This window comes from Amaranthus tricolor, chromosome 9 (genome assembly GCF_026212465.1).
Source record: "Amaranthus tricolor cultivar Red isolate AtriRed21 chromosome 9, ASM2621246v1, whole genome shotgun sequence".
Classification (NCBI taxonomy): domain Eukaryota; kingdom Viridiplantae; phylum Streptophyta; class Magnoliopsida; order Caryophyllales; family Amaranthaceae; genus Amaranthus; species Amaranthus tricolor.
The window spans coordinates 26,482,514-26,503,139 of NC_080055.1; the positions used below are offsets into that span (position 1 = coordinate 26,482,514).

General features: G+C 29.1%; 2 protein-coding genes across 2 annotated transcripts; both read left to right on the top strand.

Moving 5' to 3' along the window:
* The first annotated feature begins 1,125 nt into the window (after positions 1–1,125).
* LOC130824221 (60S ribosomal protein L35) lies at positions 1,126–3,642 on the top strand. Its single transcript, XM_057689129.1, has 4 exons — positions 1,126–1,249; positions 1,338–1,473; positions 1,557–1,713; positions 3,431–3,642. Exons 1-4 carry the CDS (start codon positions 1,246–1,248, stop codon positions 3,503–3,505), a joined length of 372 nt encoding a protein of 123 aa, XP_057545112.1. The 5' UTR covers positions 1,126–1,245; the 3' UTR covers positions 3,506–3,642.
* A 2,738-nt stretch (positions 3,643–6,380) lies between these two features.
* On the top strand, positions 6,381–11,486 carry LOC130823993 (two-pore potassium channel 3-like). Its single transcript, XM_057688856.1, has 2 exons — positions 6,381–7,564; positions 10,777–11,486. The coding sequence occupies exons 1-2, from the start codon at positions 6,381–6,383 to the stop codon at positions 10,934–10,936; spliced, it is 1,344 nt and encodes a 447-aa protein (XP_057544839.1). The 3' UTR covers positions 10,937–11,486.
* The last annotated feature ends 9,140 nt before the right edge of the window (positions 11,487–20,626 follow it).

Below are 20,626 nucleotides of genomic sequence, written 5' to 3' on the forward strand. Positions count from 1 at the left end.
TCGAAATTGTTTTAATTTATTTAAGTAAAACACTTAAAAAATTCTCAAGATAAATTTCACATTTACCTTAATAATAACAATTATATTTATTTCAAATATTAAATATTATGTATCTTTAAATAATCCTCACAACTAACAACAAAACTTAAATAAAGGTATATAATTTTACTTTGTTCTACTCCAACTTCTGAGTTTATTACTTAAGAATTTGCATATACACCAAGAAAAAGTCGAAATTGCGTATTTATGTAGGATACATTTAAGTGGATCATGTTCTTTAAATGATTTTATTATTATTATTATAATTTATAGGTTTTAACATAACAAAAAAAATAAATTGTACTTTTATTCGATTTTTTATTAATTAATTGATCTTATTTTGTATATACTCCCTACTCGTGTATAATGTAAATTATTATAATCAATTATAATATTTCTTTATATGACTCAATACATAGATTCATAATATTTTTTTACAAATTTTAATCATAAGTAGTTAGAGATATTGAGGATTTAATCAATTGGATACCGTAAAAAAACAAAAATATAACAACCAAGAACACAAAAGAAATAGGTTTTAGTTGGTTATTATTGGTAGGGTTATGTTCAATAGAGTTGACATAGTATAACAAGTGAAACATGTGAAACATACTTAGTATATTTAGAAATTAAGAGGCCGAACAGTTTGTAAAATAACCTAATTTAGTAAGCATTATTTTAACATGTTCGATTTAACTAATTGTTGTATGATACAGTCTCACTGTGAGATGACTTCATACATCAATTGAATAATCTAACTAATACTCCTTTGTCCTTTCGTGTATGTTTGATATTCACATTTTTCAACTTAGTCAATTTTATTTGTTGTTCGTGATCTAATTTTTTTATTTATATTATATTTTTTGACTTGATTAGCCTTAATCATTATAATTTTAATATATTTTAATGCTTATTGTCCCATATATTTTTTATTAACTTTAAGACAATTTTATTTTTGAATATAATTGGACAAGAAAATTTGTGTAGCCTCACTTCAAAAGAAAAAAAAATTGTGTAACCCGAATAGGTTTTTGCAACATAGGCCCATAACCCATTAGCTTCCCAGGTAGCCCGAATCAGACTTATGGTCCATAGATTTAGCATAAATAAAAGAAGCAACCTATAAACCCTAATCTCCTTAAGGTAAGCCATTTCTTTTCTAGGGTTTCAGAGCATCCATAGTCGCCGTTCATCTCCGCTGCAGAAATGGGTAAATTGTTCTTCCTTTTTTCTCCATCTCTGTTCTTGAATGTGTTCAAACCCAATGTTCTGATTGAATTTGTGAAAAATATGTGCAGCTCGGATCAAGGTTCACGAGTTGAGGCAGAAAACAAAGGCAGAGTTGTTGACTCAACTCAAGGATCTCAAGGCTGAATTGGCTCTCCTTCGTGTCGCTAAGGTCACCGGTGGTGCACCGAACAAGCTCTCCAAGATGTAATTATTCAGTTTTCTTTTTTTTTTTTTCATCCTTGAGTTTTGATGTAATTGATTTATTGACTGGTGTTGAAATTCGACAGTAAGGTGGTGAGATTGGGGATTGCACAAGTTTTGACGGTAATGTCACAGAAGCAAAAATTGGCATTGAGGGAAGCTTACAAGAACAAGAAGTATTTGCCTCTTGATCTTCGTCCTAAGAAGACCCGTGCCATTCGTCGTCGCCTCACTAAGCACCAGGTATTGTTAATTGGTCTGTTTTGCACCTCTACTTGTTTAATCTCTCACCTAATACTATGATTTTGTCATATTTATTGCTGCCTGTATGATGGAGGATGAATCGAAAAGTGTGCGAATCCAGGATATAGTATAGTATTGGCGGAATAGCCCCTACATTTTTCTTGTTTCTGTACTGTGTATTGTGTATTGACTATTGAGGTCTCGTACCATGCGATATGCTGTCAGTGTTTAAAATGATGGTGGTAAATTAATGGTTTTAAGGAACTTAGGAGATCTGGAAATTCTGGTCTTTTTTTTTCTGTGTTTTCAATGGTACTAGTTGATAGTCCATATTTTATAAATGGTTTAGTTTGTTAGTATGGAGTATTCAATGGTTGTCATCTTGTTTTTTAGATCTTCATTTGTTACTGCAATTTGTTGGTTAAGCTTTGGCATTATCCTTATTGTATATGTTGATGTAACTTTGTAAGTTGGGTCGTGAAGTGCTATTTTGTTTATTTAATCTCATTTTCATCCAAAAATAAAAATAAGGAATAGGCTTAGCCGCTTTGGTCTTTTTACGTCTATGGATGGTTTAGATGCTGTTCCCATAAGTTATATTTTGTCTCTCTACTGCATGACCACCTAAGCTCCAATGTGTAGCTTAGAATTCAGATAGAAGAACATAAATTTGTAATGAGGTACTTCCTCCGTTCCATATTACTTGCACCAAATCAAATTTTGCACTATTCATCATAAAACACAGTCATGTGGCAAATTGTTTTATTCGTCTCGTTGCATATTTTCATAATATCAAATTTTTATAATTTTTAGTTATGTACAACTCTAAATATAAATGATCTGACAAACGATTGCACAAAAGCTTGTTTGGTGCAAGTATTATGGAACAGGGGAAGGATGTATTTCGGGTGTGAGTTTGTTGGAGGAAGCCTCCAGGTAGAAGTTTATTTATGCTTATAACTGTGTTGAATTTCTGCTTTTGTGTGTGGCTGTGCTTTCGCGAGGAAGTACTAAATGATTGTTGAAAATTACCAGCAATTGGTTTTCTGCCTGCTTATCCTATCTTATGAACTTAAACATGCATCACTACAAAACTGAAAATGGTGAGTGGATTGTGGAAGTTTGTTGCAGTTTCTTCTGGTGCTAGTTTTTTTGGGGTTGTTTTCAAGTCTCACTAGAATGTTGCCTAATAAAAGGTGAGACTTTTAACTCACTTAACAAGGGGATTTATAATGTCTCAAGTCTCATGTCCAAGTCTCACGAAATATGTTCAAAACACAAACGCTGATTTGCTACTGGGTTTGGGGTTTTGATTGACCATTGACCTTTGAGGGAAAGCTTTTTTTCTATAGCGCCATAACCCATAATGGATGTAGTAATGATTCTATTGATATGCTCATGTGATGTGTTTTATTGTGTGACAATTACCAAAGATTAGAGGTGTTCATTATTTTGGATCATGTGTTTCAAGTCGGTTTAAAATCGGGCCTTTGTGTGCATGTTTGTTTTTACATAATTGTAAATTTATTAAGTTGGGTTAAATCGAGTTCGGTTACAAAGACGTGTATATTACCAAAAACTTAAGAAGTAGCTTGGTGTAGATAGTACTATAATTTGTGTGCTATTGAGAAATTTGGTTTACCATTTGCCCGTTTCTCTTTAGATTTAGAAGATCATGCGAGATCTTATAAACTAAAATTTGTGTTGGTTTATCCAGGCATCTTTGAAGACGGAAAGGGAGAAGAAGAAGGAGATGTACTATCCAATGAGGAAGTATGCCATCAAGGTGTAGGCTAGGCTATTCCCATCTAGGAAGGTTTTTACAATCCAAGGAAATTTTGTTCAGACGTTTTGTTAATCATCTTCTATAATTGCTTTTTGCCAACAATTGTTTCTGCCATTTTATTCAATGTATGGTGTTTTTCATAACAGGAAGTAGCATTGTGGCCGTGTATTTCGGTTTTTCGATGAGAAAATTGAACTACAATATAGATATGAATAGGTGAAGTCGCATACTTGTTCCCCGTTTAACATTCATAAGGTCCTAAAAATTAACTCAGTACATAATATGTCTGATCTTTAATCCCAAAAGATGGACAAAATTGGTCTTAATGATTTTCGACATAAATTATATTCTTTATTTATTTTGATTATCTATCAACAATTTATTAGAATCCAATTTTTAGTCGTGCTTGTTCTTAAGTTGTTTATGATCTTTTCCCTCTCTTTTTAAATCTAAATCCAACATTTTTTCATGTTTTTAGTTCTGACTTATTTATCTTAGAAATTTTTTTAATGGTTTTTGTTTCTTCAAAAATGATTATTTATTTATTTATCCATCTAACTTCTAAACAGTTGCTTTTGGATTATCCTTGCGTCCAATAATTCTTCCGAATAGATTAATATTCTGATCTATCGTATATTAGCATCGGTCTAATAAACATCAAATTAAATAATCTCTCCAATTCATCACTATAGTCCCATTTGCTTTTTGGACACTATATATTTGTTATTCTTAATTTGTATTTTATTATTAATCTACAAATTAAAACATAGTTATGTGGGATCTTGTTTGATTCGTCTCAATGCAAGGATTATTTATGTAACTTTCCATAATTTTTAATAATGTACAATTAGAGATATTAAGGATTGAATAAGCGCATTGAATAAAGTGAATAAAGTAAATAAGACGTTAGTACTACTATCGGAGGAAATAGAAGTCATCGATAGGGCCGGAGATTTTGAGGCCTTAGGCAAATTGTTACAAATGTGTCGCCCTTCAATATTTTTTTTTTGGAAACGTGTTGCCCTTTACTATCATAAATCATCTATGCTCACATTGATTCTTTTTCTTCTTTTTAGCAGTTGTTTTAGACTTTTTATTGTAAATATATTTTAAATTGTTAAGTTCCTATAAATTAAATCTTCAACCATGACCAACAAAAATGATATTTATATTAGGAAATTCATTAAAAATTAAATAAATTCAATGATTGTCTATTTGTTCAAAATAAATCCAACTATTGATTAATTTAAAGCATACTCAACTATTACACAACATATTTTCTCAAAATTAAGATAAGAAATTCCAAAACTATTGATCTTCCCTAATATTAAAAAGGAAAATAGAGGAATAATGATTTAACATCATTTTATTTTTCGTTATTTGATTTTCTAGGTTTCATTCACAAATTTTTTAATATTATATCAATATAAATTAAATCCTCACCATTATTTGACTTTTGTGTCATATCTCACCGCCGGAATATCTAAAAGACAAAGAAAGTAGAATAAGTATGAGGAGAATATTGAATTAGTGGTCGAACACTTTTTCTTTTATCTTGTGAAAAATATTTAATTCTCGCAATACATATCAAGAATTACTTTCCTCTCTTCCTTATTTTAATGATTTCTTAGCCTACCACAAATAAAAATTATAAAAAATCAACACGAGAGACTTAGCAAACGGGTCAACTATTATATTACACCCCAGATTTAAGTTAGGGTTGAAAATCGAGTTTTGTCTCAAATAAAGCAAATACCATCTTTTTATGCACGGTTCCAAGTTCAACTCTACCCTTTATTATAATAAAAAAACTTGTATAATTTAAAATTAGATCTTATCTCATTTGAAATAAGTACAACTTTCTCATTAAAGCATTAAATTTAATTTTGCCCTAATTTTCTCAACATACTTTCCAAAAAAATGGAGCTTACTTTTTCTGAGACATTGTCTTCAATGAGATAATCTGAAAAACAAGAAGTCCATATACTAGAGGTGTTCATGGGGTCACCGGGTTGATTTCGGGTCAGATATTTTAAGTCGCTTCAAAATCAAATCTTATTTCCACATTGATTTTTACATAATTATAAATCCATTTTTAAGTCGGACCATATCGAACTCGGTTTTAAAGTCGGATGAACATCAAGTCATCAAATCTAGTTTAAACACCTCCCAAAATATAAAATATTTTATTAATTAAATTATTTAGGTTATCTATATATATATATATATATATATATATATATATATATATATATATATATATATATATATATATATATATATATATATATATAGAAAGAGTGATTAAATTATTAAATTATCTATATATATATTTAGGTTATCTATATATCTATATATATATATATATATATATACAAAAAATATCCTCACACACAAGATTTTGTGAAAAAAAAATAGAGTTTCGAGACACAAAGAAAAGAGTGCAACACTGCCATTGCACCATAATTCGCATGACTCGTGTTTTTGACACTTCTCTTCTCCCTGCCATATCCCTCAACGTGTAACTGCTTAACTGATTATATTCATATTCAATCAATTTTCATCAATCTTCTCGCCATTAATGAACTCTAATCCCCTGCTTTTTCATCAATGTCACCGCTTAATTTTCTTTTCCACGCAATTTTTAACGTATTTTCCTAAATTCTTGTAACCACTTTCAATTTCCGACGGTTTCTTATTACTTTATTGTTGCAAGGTACAATTTTTTATGTTTTTTATGTAAAATTTGTTGCAATATATCTCAATATCAAATTTTGATTCATGGGTTTGTATTTTCATAGCTAAAGATTCAAGCTTGAACCATTTTCATGGCAGAAACAGCATTCTGGATTCTGTGAAACAATATTTTTGACATACCCAAATGGAAGAAGAGCATCTTTTGCCATTGTTGAGGCAGAAAATACCTCCATCACCATTATCACTATCTTCTCTTCCTGAAAATGCAGAAATTTCTCTTCCTTTAACTCCTTCTGAATATAAAGATTTACTCATATTTGGCCCTTCTCTTGTTTCTCCTAGAGCTTCACCTATTACTATTCAAAACGCTGCTTCTTCTTCTCTATTAGAATCACTCTCTTTATCTTCTCCTAAACCATCTTCATCTCCATCAGAATATAATCTTTCCTTTTTATTTGATACCCAACAACAAGCACAATCACAATCACAACAATCTACAAGTTTTCATGATCAAAATCAATGGTGGGTTGATCCTATCTACCAATGCAAGAAAACCCTTCTTCATAGGTCTAAAACTGCCCCAGCTATGACTGTTTCAAAGGATTTTGATAAAAAGAAAGACATAGAAAAAGACCCTAAACCTAGTTCTCAATTTATTGTAATACAAGCTTTTGTGCTTCTTTTGATATATTTGTCATTTGGGGTTACTATATACTGGTTTAATAGAAAGCAATTTTCAGTGAGGGAGACTCATCCAGTAATTGATGCTTTGTATTTTTGTATTGTGACTATGTGTACTATAGGTTATGGGGATATTATACCTAGTTCTACCACTACTAAAATCTTTTCAATTTTGTTTGTTTTGGTTGGTTTTGGATTTGTTGATATTTTACTAAGTGGGATGGTTACATATGTGCTGGATTTGCAAGAAAATTATCTTCTTAGAACTGTTAAGGCAGGGAAACATGAGGATCAAGCTAGGTCTTTGCTTGTTGATGTGACAAAAGGTAGGATGAGGATTAGAATGAAGGTTACATTAGCATTAGGGGTTGTGGTTTTTTGTATTGGAGTTGGGGTTTGTGTTATGCATTTTGTTGAGAAACTTGGATGGGTGGATTCACTTTATCTATCAGTTATGTCAGTTACCACAGTAGGTTATGGTGATCGGGCGTTCACATCGTTGTCCGGTCGTATTTTTGCTTCGATATGGTTGCTTGTGTCCACACTTGCTGTTGCAAGGGCCTTTCTTTACTTGGCTGAAGCTAGAATCGATAAGCGTAACAGGTTGTTGGCGAAACGGGTGCTTGGTCAGGATATGACTGTCTCACAGTTTCTTGCTGCTGATATGGATAACAACGGTTTTGTGAGGTAACATCCCGATGCTTTTCATCATTTATCGTTGCTTTTGCTTCTTGTTTCGTATAGTTTCGATAGATTTATGCTAAATATGCTGTTTTGTTTAAAGATTGCTAGTTTGAATGCTACTTGTTGTGTGCTCTAATGTATTAGTTACCTTGTACTAGTGGTGATATCAGATATGCTTGTCTGTGTTTCTATATTTGGATTTTGGAACAAGTGAATGTTTTGACTTAATTTTGGTGTAAGGATAATCTCCTAAATGCAAAAGGGGGAGGGACGGAGGGATTGATATTCCTGTACGTGGTGAGAATTGAACTCTATAACAACGGTAGAAGGGAAAAGTCAATCCTGGGGGAAAGATACTTGTGGAAACTAGACTTTAGGAGTTCTTTCCGGTAAAGAATTGTGATGGAGAAGGAAACACTAATAAGGGAGCTTTATGTTAGGAATTGGCAAAAGCGTGACTCGCTACAGTTAACAATGGAATTTTAGAGGTGTACAACTTAAGAACAACTGAACAAGGCTAAGTATTTACGCAGAAGAACCCGTCAATAATCAAGTAAGGGATAAAATCACCTTCATGTTCTAAAATGTTGAGCTACAATTCTTTTGTAATCTTACAATTGCGTTCACCTTCTCAATCTGAAAGCTTTTGGTACCTTGATTCTCCAACTGGTTGTTAGGAATATGATTTCTCAAACACCCTTTTATAGCTTTTGGAATGACCCTCACCTAATCAAACTAGAGTTATAGAATATTCCTAAGCTAATTACAACTAGAATTTAGGAAACAAGAATATGAACAAGTATGAAAAAACTTGGGGAAGGAATGCTCACCAACTTGGAAGGCCTCCAAACCATTTGCAAGCTACGCCAGTGCTCCCTCCTTGGGCAGCCGTTAATGATAGCCACAAGCTCCCCTCCTTTGGATTGCTTGTACAATTCTTCTCTTTTTCTTCCCTTCTTTACCCTTCACGTAAACATGCTAGCTAAAGACCCAAACATGTCCTTGATCCCTCGTATGACCGTGTTGGATTTGTGCATTCACGTGCTTGCTCAAGCTCAGCACTTAATTTCTTATACTCTATGGATTATCTAAGCCTTGAAACAATAACATCAAAACCCGTGGTTGGATTCATTGGGGTTTTTGAAGTCTTACTTTTTTTTGTTACAAATTAACGACACAGATGCATAAGTAAGTTGTAGCTAAACTCCATGCTCATGTTGAATTATAGGTACATCTTACAGAAACCTATTAGGGATTCTTGATCATCTATGTCTGATATGGCTATGAGTTATTGGTAAGACAAGGAAGTGTTGGTTCACGTTGTGTGGTTTTCTTTTTATAGCACAAGCTTGTTGAGATTGAGGTCTGGAATAGTCCTATTGTTATATACCCTTATATAGCATTTCATTTGTTATGCCGATGTTGGGTGGAATCGGTATATGCTAGTGTATATGACAATCGATAGAGGGAAATAATGTATGAGATTGATTTATGGGAGCAAACTTTTAGTTCATGTAGCCAAAGTTTTAGATAGGGACGAATGGGAAAGCAATTTTGTTACCGAAGATCTGCCATGTTGATTTGTTTTGGTTCATGTAGTTGATACCATATTGAGATTAAGGCTTTGACATTTTTTCTGTATTTTGATGTTAAAAGGCGGGGAAAGACTAGGATACTTGTTTATTAGATAGTGCCCATGTGTTCCAAGTTGCATGACTTCAATATTTTTTAAGGAATATTTATATTTGTATAGCTTTTGAAAATAAAATTTTAAGTAAATTTTTAGTCTCTAAATTAGATATTGTTGAAATGCGTTATAGACACACAGTGGTGCGGTAATGAGGTGATGTGATTGTCATATTGCCAAATGTTGTCCTAAATCATGAAATATAGCTTAAAGCGGCATAAAATGTGGTTTATTTTTACACCTTTACAATGCGAGTAATACCGATTCTATAAATTTGTAAACCTTTACGAAGCACCGATCTGATATGATGTGGCCTTGTTTCTGCACCATCTTGAGAACTGAAATGTTCTTTATTTATTTAAAAAATCCAATTCCGAACTAAGATAAGCCGTTTGGGTGTGAAATTTTTCAAAAAATACGTTCTAATGTTCTTTTGTTTTGCCTTAATTTCAACTCGAATTTCCTTATTTTGTTTACTGCACAATTGCTTTCATTCCTATGCATGCATTCCCCACTTCCCTCTTGACTTTGTTTCATCTTCACCTCTTTTAGTTTTGTGCTATAGTTGATGTTGAATTATACTTCTATAGATAGTAAGCAAATCACCTTTTTTGCAAGTTTCAAATGCTCTTACTTCATCAACTAACAAAACTATAAATAGGAATGATGTATTCTCACTTGATTTGAACTATTAAGATGATTTAATTATTTTTTTTTTTTTTTTGTTTTTTGGATTATAGTGTAGGCTGACAGTTGTGGGCTATTGTTGTGTGAACCTTGGACTTAATTCTTTGCCGGAAGATTTTACATCTTTAGAAACTTTCTTAGAACTTCCTTTTGGTTGTATTCTGTGAATAATTAATAAATGTGGAAAATGTGTGATATTTTACTAAAAAGGGATATGGGTAGGAAAGTTGGTGTGTCAATAATACGCAAATATAAAATATATGTATAAGAGGGGCCGAACACTCATTTATATATGTGTACAACTGTCATTTATCTATAAAGGTATTCAAAACAGCTCCGATGGCCTAAACCTTACCCAACCTTGTAACCAAATCCGATTTGGCCCGACTTCAAAAGAGATTTACAATTATGTAAAAAACAACATGGACACGAAACTCGATTTCAAATCGACCCAAAGTATCTAACTCGAAATCAACACGATGACCGGAATGAACACCTCTATTTATCTGCGTTATATGTTTACACAATTTAATATTAATAGGATTTTTAATCAAATACTCGGGTTATGACCTAGACACGCTCGGGCATAGATTCCCGCATGGGGGCAACGACGAAATTCCACGTTGATTAAGTGACTTGCTTTCTCATCATCACACTGCACAAGTTCATTCATACAAATGCTACCTTTCAGGAAATACCCTTCTGCCTGAAAGTTTTGCTGCCTGTAAACCATCCTGATCTTACCTTTTTCGGGATTCATGATTGTTCAAGATGTTAATGCATACATGTTGTAGTCGTTATATCGTTATGATGCTGATCTTCGTTTTATTTGGCGTTGCAGTAAGTCGGAATATGTAATCTACAAACTGAAGGAGATGGGTAAAGTGTCAGATAAAGACATTCTTCTGATTTGCAAGAAATTTGATCAGCTGGATTCTGGCAATTGTGGGAAAATTACTCTAACTGATCTTATGCACCCTCATCAACGCGACATATTATAGGACTCGAAACGAGGGCTCGAATTTTCAGTCTCTTCAGTGCAGATTTTGTTTCGTAAATTCACACCTTCAGTTTGATTCTCGGATTCTATCAGATCGAGCCAAAAGTTTTGATTCTTTTTCGAGTATACGAGCTTTTTGTTTCCTATGATACGTAATAATTTAGTTTTATGATCTTTATTTGGAAGTTTTTTCATCCATGCTATGGTTGTTACTGCAAATTGTTTATATTTATAGTAATACAAATTATGCTTTACAAATTGAGCTCTGGATAAGTGAAAATTAGTTTCTATCTGGGTTGCCCAATATAAATCCCTTACAATTTCGAGTCGGGTTCATGTTGAGAGAGTATAAAATGTCGCCCGTATTAGTTTGCCAAGGTAACTGCAATGAATAACTTCATTTGATCGTGAAAGCTGTTTTATGACTATTACTGCGATTGTGATCAAAACAGAGCCTGTAAGGTTAAGTGTTGACCGTGACTTGTGGGTTACTATAGTGGTAAAAATTGTAATTGTTTGATATTTAAGTTTAACTATGTGGATTATTATATAATGGCTATTGGTTTATAATTTATTCTTTTACAATAGCATTTTAGCTTCATCAAAGCACTACCAAGTATTTAAATATCATGCTGAATTTAAATTCTACAATGGAAAAAAGAAAAATTAAAAAATTAAAATAAGAGAATCTGATTAAGAAAGATAGTTCACACTAGAAGTCCAATTTAGCATACTCTATTGTTTAGTTTATCATTAATTCAGACCATTTTTGTTGGGATCGACTAACGTAAATGTATTGTCTTAAGATAATTATTTATAATTTTAAAGTGGTCATTTTTTGTAATCTAAAGTAACTAATTACCACAATCTTAAAAATTATACAATATTAAAATGATTAATTAGAGAAATTAACTAATTATATGAGTTTATCTGATTATTAAACTGAAAATTTATTATTTATTACTAATTTCTATGTCACTCTAAATTTATACCCTATGACTCAGAAAAGCTTTTATACCACTAATTTATAAGATGCTTTTTGATGGAATACTCAAATTACAAGACAAGCTTCTAGAATCACTCCTATATTTTGGAGAGTGGTGGAGTAAGTAAAATTCAGGATACCTTAGCAAAAAGGGCAATCATTTTTAGAGCTTGACTTCTTACTTTAATTTTATATTTTTCCGTATTCTAAATTTAACACATTACCAATCCTCTACTTCAAGGGTGGCGTTCTTTGTTGAAAATACAAACAAGGAATTTTTATTTTTTTCATGTTATGAATTTGTGACTAATAAGTATTTTCTATCATGACGGATATGCTGTTAAAAAAAGATTGATTGTAAGGTGAGAATTAAATTTTGAATATTTCTTAATAAGTGATATTTATTTTTCAACTGAAACATAATTTTATTCACAATTTTATGAGTAATATAATTTGACAAAATAAAATGAGTTAAATATTAGAGGATAATTCTTATATATATATATATATATATTGTTTTTCGAGTTGTTAAAAAACTAGCACTAAAATCTGAAATAATATATTACCTTATTTATTTTACATAAAATTTTCAACTAGTTATTGAATGAGACGGTCTCACGATGAGACCATTTCTATTAGGTTTGCCCAATTTATATTTTTTGTCTTAAAATGATCACTTATAACATTTAAATAATCACTTATAATTTTAATATAATTACTTTTTATAGTCTTAGAATGATTACTTATAACCTTAAAACGATTACTTATGATCTTAAAATTATCAATTACAAAAATAAATTATTATAAATTCATCTTATAATAAGACGATGTCATAGCAGTAAATTTTTTAAAAAGTGGGTACACTTGAATACTAGAGAGAATGGGTTGCAACTTGCAAGTGAAATTTGATAAGAGTGATTTAGCCGCTTATTAATGAAATTTTAAAATTGTGAAATTTAAAAAATCCTATGAACAAAAGATGAGAATTTTAAATTCAATTTTTTGCAATACTAAAGTACCTAATTTAAATATTTTCGAAAAAAGTATCCTTTTATATGCTAGTGAATTGGAGCATATATTCTAACCATTTTATATAGAAGTATGATTTATAAGCAAAAATATAATTTTGTCGAACTTATTATAGAATGGTCAATATTCAATTTAAATAGAAATCGACATTATGTATTATTAACACAAACATAAAAATATAGTAAAAAATTAATGGTCAAATATATTTATTGAACAATTTAATAACCAAACAAAATGAAAACTATAAAAGGAAACGAAGTGAAGTGTTTTACAATAATGTAAAATAATGTAGTGGTTGATTATAGCTTTTATAAGCAGGATTTGCTAGTTATAAAACTAAAACAATTATGATGAATCATGTGGATGATATTTACTAGTTGTATATTAAATTTGTAATCGATAATAGACTTTTTATAATCACGAGATAGGCCGAGGGAATGTGAGAGCTAGATGAAAATCTAATTTAGGATCATTACCTGAGGAGAATATATTTGCTCCAATTGAGATAATATATGATTCTCGAATCTATACAATATACTAATGCATAAAAAATTAGGACACTTATCGACTTTATAGTAAATAATTTTCCGTTCTTTTCAAATTCTAATTAGGTAAAATTTTTTTAGCATATCATGTCATATCTTTCTGATCAGATTAGTTTAATTAATTAGTTACAAAAGATTTTAAAACTATACCTTATTTATTAATTTTTTACCAAATAAAATCAATTAAGATATTTAGTATCTTTTAATTATAATGGATAATTATCGGATGAAATATTAGTTATTCATGTAAAAGATATACTTTCAATAAAATAATTTTGTATATTTATAGTTTCAATATATTAAAGGAGTTATATGATAACTTAATTATATATATAATTAGAAATTTTAAATTAAATAATTTATAAACCGTGATTCGAATCTATTTAGTAAATTATAAAACTTAACTTTTATTATGTACGAGTATGAGTATATTAATTAACGAAATCCTTGTTACAATTAAGTTTACTCTTATATTTTGTAGTCAATGAGATTTGGTGAATGGTTACTTAATAATTTCCACCAGCTATTTTTAATTAAAAGACTTTAATAATTACCTACTTTTTTCCCATAAAAATGCCTCCTACCTTTATATTCATGTTTATAGGGATCAAGGACAAATTTATGGATGACCTAGTATCTTCAGAGACCATCTCTTTTAAAGACGTATTTCAAGTCCAATTCATTAAAAATTTGTGCCTACTTATCGTATTCTTAATGCCTACTTATATTATATAATGCTTATTTTTCGTATTCTTAATGCCTATTTTCAATATCTTAAATATCTACTTACATCATTCTTAATGCCTACTTATAATATTTTACAAAATATATAATGAGCCGGCCTAATTAGAGATGGTCTCTCAAAAAGACCGTCTCTCACAAGAATTTGTTTTTATGGATTAGATGATTAAAAGACTTAAAAGTCACTAAAAGTCATTTATTAAATATTATTTAATTATTTAGTAAATAATTTAAAAGGCTTAAAAGTTATCTACTAAATATTTTTAATTGTTTGACTAACCAAATACTAAAAGCCAAATATTAAAAACCAGCTAAAAAACAACCATTTTTGTAAAAAGACCGTCCCTCAATGAGATGCATCCTTGGCACGAGTAGTCCAATTAATATAATTATTAATATATGAACTCCTTGTTTTGAGTTCGTCTCACTGAGAGACGATCTCTCATAAAGTAGCTCATCTTTTAAATAATTTAAGTGAATATTTAATATCTAAAGTGTATTAGACATTAATTAATTAAAAATAAATATTTTAAGTATAACTCATATAGAAGTTAGAACTGTTTCACGGTGAGACCGTATAGAATAATCTTGAGTAGTATAAACTGAAATCTTATTGGGCTTGACCAAACTTTTTTTTAGCTTGACATTAAAAAGGTGAGTGAATGTAATTGGGCCCAACTGCTAAAAGATTTCTTTTGACATTTTACAATTTGTTGCCTTGACCTTTCTAATTAAAGTTGCAGTAATTGGCTTTTGTTAAGGAACACTATTCTATCATCATCAAACTTTATTAGGTTTAAAGTACATCTACTTGTAATATATAGATATGAATTAATACTGCTTCTTTTTATTTTTTATTTTTTTAATTTTAGAGTTTTTAGTTTACATATATCTTCTGTGCATGTATTGCGTATGCATATCATCATCTTCACAAATTTATTTCAAATATTGTAATTTCTAAAATTAAGATTTGGCGGTAAAAAAAAATTGCGTAAAAATAGAAACTAAGATGAAGAGTATCATATAAGTATTTAAAAGGGTGATTTTTCTAATAAAAATGATTTAATTGTTAGTTCGTTATGTTGCACATGTTGGCTAGTCTCATTTAAGAATCGAAAATTAGGCCAACTATCTGTCATGGTTCGCGGACTAAACAAGATTAAGGTTTTACGTTCATATTAAATCTTTGTATACACGAATGCTCTATGGATGAAAACATAGCCCATGCCAGCTAAAATCACAAAGGGGTCGCTACATGTATTTTATCTTCTAATTAAGTCGAGTAGCTAAACTAAAGTTAATTTCAAATCAGATAAAAAATTAACTAGTCTACATGTAAGCATACTATTTCGTCCCTTTGAATTAATATTTAACAGCAAATAAAATATTTTTTTAAAAAAAATGAATATTTAGTAGTAAATTGTTTTTCAGCCTTCTACAACTATATGGTTGGTGGCAATCCTTATTGTGGTTGTTTATGTTGCTCCTCTTACATAGCCTTTTTATTTTGTTTTCTCTTTCTGAGTTAAACATACAGTTGCAAGTTTAGAAGATCCGTCTAACAAATTTGCTACTAGTATAATGATGATTATTATTATTATTATTATCTTGATATTTTAAAGGAAAAATTATCTAGAAATCTAATTTTTTACTGCTTTTTTTTATCAAATATGAATAATATCTAATTATAAGGGTTGTTTGCTAAGAATGCACCAAAGTAATTTATTACATATACACTAAGTCATTTTGCATAAAAAAAAAATAAATACAAAATTAACTTATAAATAAATTAAAAATTTTTTTAAAAAATGAAATAAGTTTATTTTTTGATTTTAACTTTTAATTGTTAATATTTTTTGTTTTTTTTTGTAGAATTAACATCTAAAAAGCAGTCACCATTTGGGCAATGTTTTCGGGTAAGTGAATCTAAAATTGAGATTATTCATTGTTAATAAAAAAATTAAATTTTTGTAAAAAATTAATAAAAAATTAAATTATTCTAAATAGTTTTTAGTTATTTGACAATTGAGGGAAATCACTTATTCCCTATCCCCTCAGTATAAAACAATTTAGTGGTCTTCATATTAAAAATAAATAAATAAAATGGAGCAAAATGGCTAATACCGGAAGTGTAAACAGTAATGTGAAGGAGGAATCGTACGTAAAGCCGCAGAGATGGATTAGTATTTCCAGAAGAAAAGGTTAAAACAAGTGTCGGCTACGGTCAAAAGCCGGTGAAATGGCTAACACGTGTTCTCGCTGTTTCTAGAGTCCGGACACCGCTCCAATCAGTATCCTCTTTTTGAATCATTGACTCCTTTTTATTCTCTTTTGTTCTACTCGATGTTCTATTTAATTTGAGGCACTTATTAATAAACTTATTAAAACTATAATGTTTTAAATTTAAGATTAAAAGTAACATTATATTAAATAAGATTAATTTGTGAAATTCTTAATATTAAATTGAATCGATTTGATGAACGGTAAATATTGTCAACAGATAAATGGATATATGCCAAGAATGAAATTGTGGAATTCATAATACTAAACTGACTCCTCTTGATGATCGGTAAGATAAATGGGACACCTAGACTAAAATTGTGGAATTCATAATAATAAATTGACTCGAGTCGATAATCGGTAAATATTGTGATAAAATAAGTGAGACACCTAAGCTGAAATTTTAAAGGAGTCTTTTGTCTTTCCCTTTCTTGCACTCAAGTCTCTCTTAGTCTTTTTTTATTATTCTCTTTTTATTTCTACCTATTTTAAGTTCAAAATTTGGCTCGACTCGACTGTCATTTTTACGTATTATATGTTTAACAAGTAGAAAAAAAGTAATTAATTTAGGTTAAAATCATGTTAATCAAATTAGTATTTTATCCTCCTTTATTTTAGCCACAATAGTAGTAATTGTATTTCCATAATTAGTTTATTAACACTTGTATATAAGGTGATTGTAACCCTAATAGTAAATCAATACAAACCGATCATTGAAAATCCAACATTCTTTTCTCTAACGTGTATATATTAGTATCATAGCTGATTCAAATTACAAAAATTATAATGATGTAGACTAACATATAATTTTGATGAACTAATATTTATTAATTAATTTTATAATGAAAATTCAACAAATTTATGTGTATTTGTCAAGGAACCAACTCAACCAAAAGCTTAAGCTAATGGTTGAGGACCCAAGATATGTTATATACTCTAATACGCCTCCTCACACAAGAGCCCTTTGGAACACATGCCCTCCTTATAGCTGACACTAAATATTCCACTTTAAATGAGGGGTGATTGAGATTCGAACCCGTGACCTCTTGTCACATTGGCTCTGATACCATGTCAAGGAACCAACTCAACCAAAAACTTAAGCTAATAGTTGAGACCCCAAGATATGTTATATACTCTAACAGTACTTAACTTTTCTTGTGCGTAAATCTTATTTAAAAATTTAATAACAAATTTATCACCGCAATTCAATATAAATAAAATTTTTATTTAATACCCAAATCATAACCTAGATAGATTCGGACCAAAATTTCTGAGAATATTAGTCTTAAGTCATCTAATGCCCTTTTTGTTGAAGGTCAAGAAGTTGTGTTCTTGTGGACCCACTTTTGCTGTTATTTCCCTCATCTTTTGCCAATAAATTGATTTTGGATTTATTCTACATTTCTAGTTTTCTACTAACTATTTATAAACTTACAGCATTGTACTTTGACTTCCTTTTTTATACGCAACTTATAATCCATGTAGACATCATGAGAGAATTAAAAAAAAAATAAATGAAGTACATGACATTTGCCGAACAAAATTTGAACATAAAGTTAAGCATTTTTAACATTTAATTCAACAAGAATTACGGCAAATACAGCATAATTTTATGTTAAAATCTCCCCCAACAATTACATATTATGGTTTAACAAATAGTAAAATTATTTTCGTTGGTTATATTTATCTTTTTTACATAATTTTTAGTAAAATTTAAGCCTTAAATACATTGATCTATAAAATAAATTTATATATTGAGATAAATCTAATAAAATTTCTCATAGATACATTTTAACTTCTTTATATTAATGAAAAATCTTATTGAAAATTTCTCCCTCTATGTACAGAATATTTTAAACCTAACTAACGATATGAAATGAATATAATATCAACTTAAATAGAAAATAATATCAACTTAAATAGAGTAGTATTTTAACCTTTTGTTTTTGATTTTGATTCTTACATAAAAAACACAATGTATTAAGAATAATTGTTTTAGTTGGTTCTATACATGAATTGAACTATGATAATTATATTGGTTGGTTTCAAATTTCTTGTCATTTTGATATGCTATATTTGTTTAATTTGTAGAAAATTCAAAAAATAAATTGTATATTATTGTTATATTTTCACTTTATAAATTTGTATATATTGTATAATATATTTATTATTTAACAGTTAATTGTGAAAATTTAATTTATGTGATATATTTCATGCCAATTACTATAAATTTGATAAAATATCAAAAATGATCTTATCATTTTTTTTTATTATTTTTAAAAGGGAAAATAGTTAGTACCTTATTAACAATACACAAGTATGTGCTTTATTTAAATATAGAGGAATTAACAATTTTTTGTTATAGAATATAAAGATTATATTACTTTATGAATTCTAATAATATACTTAAAAACAAATAAAAGTAACTTAATAATATCTAAAATGTTTTCTTAATGGTGTATAATAGCATATATCCTAATATCACTACACCCGTAATGAGCAACATTTTTAATGGTGCAACTCACAAATTTAGCATAGTGACTTGTCAGAGTCATCCTAAAAATATAAATATTTGGCCATTATTTTTCTAACATATACAATTACAATAAAAAGTTTACTTTTCTTTCTTAATTAATTTATAGTTCGCTACACTTTCATTTTAGTATGTCTATTTAATTTTGAAATATTTTTATTTTAGGTAGTGTCTTCGTTATTTTCTTTAATTCTTATTCAAATATTTTGTCTCATTTTCTCTCACTTGAATCTTTTCTATATAATTTAATGACCTTTATAAATTATACTCCTATTAATATTTATATCAATTATTAATACTGCAATTGTGTTCATGAAGAGGAGTAACTATTAAAGTTCAACCCAAAAGCAATTAGTTTTGATTCCGTTGACTTAATTGTTTATCGTTGACTACCCATGTAAAATCATAGAAGTATAACTTAAGTCAGATTAAATGTGAGAATTTATAATTAGTATAAAAATTTTAAGTATAAAACGAAGGGAATAGATGGGTAAAGCTATATTACTCCTTCCCTCCCTTAATTTGTCACTTATAATAAGTTAAAATACTCTTATATAATATAAAATTGGCAAACTAAATTATATGAAGTATTAATTTTAAGTCAGGTGTTTCAGGTCGGATTAAAATTGGGTTTTGTATCCATATTATTTTTACATTACTTTCATTTTGAATTCGAGTTAAATTAAATGCAGTTTTAATATTAGATAAATATTAAATCACCGAATCTGTTTTGAACACTTCTGAAAACTAAAAATGACTAATAAAAAAAGAAAAAGACAGGAGTATTGACTATTGTCTAATTAGGTGAGGTGTTGTGTTAGAATAGGAATGGAAAGACTCACGCTTTAAATATCATACACCTTTTCATGGCTTGTCAACAAAATAGAATTAATTTATCATTAATTAATTAATACTTCGTATATAATTTAGGCCTAACAAGTTACATATTTACACTCATCCATTAGACCATGATGTAGTAGTCTAGTACTACTTAATTCTATGAATTCAAAATAGAAATGTCAAATTTTGAACCCATTTGAAAATCCAATTTGAATTCAACTCCACTAATATCTAATTGATGTGATCTTTTTTTAAAAAATTTTGGTAAATTTTAAATTACATATCAATATTTTTAAATTATAACCTGTAATATTTTCGTCAATTTTCATTATTTAAATCAATATTTCACATTTATTATATTAGTTTTTAGCAATTTTATAATGATCAGAATAAAAAAAATTTATGCTCCATTGGATCAAAAAATTTATGATTTGTCTAATTCTAAAACTTTAACCTAGATACATATCAGTTTTCAATGCATCGAGCTGTCCAAAATTAATCTGATTACCTAAACTATATATGACTTAATTTATCTCAAAATATATATTTAAATAAAAAAATTGAAATAAAATTGCTAAAATACATAAACACAAATAAAAATTAAAGATATCATATCCAAAATCCGTCCAAAATCCAAAATCAAATATACACCTCAAGTCTTCACACAAGGTTCCAATTTAGAAAAATTCCACTTTTCCACCTATTAATTGAAAGTTTGAAACCCTTTTTTTGTCAAAC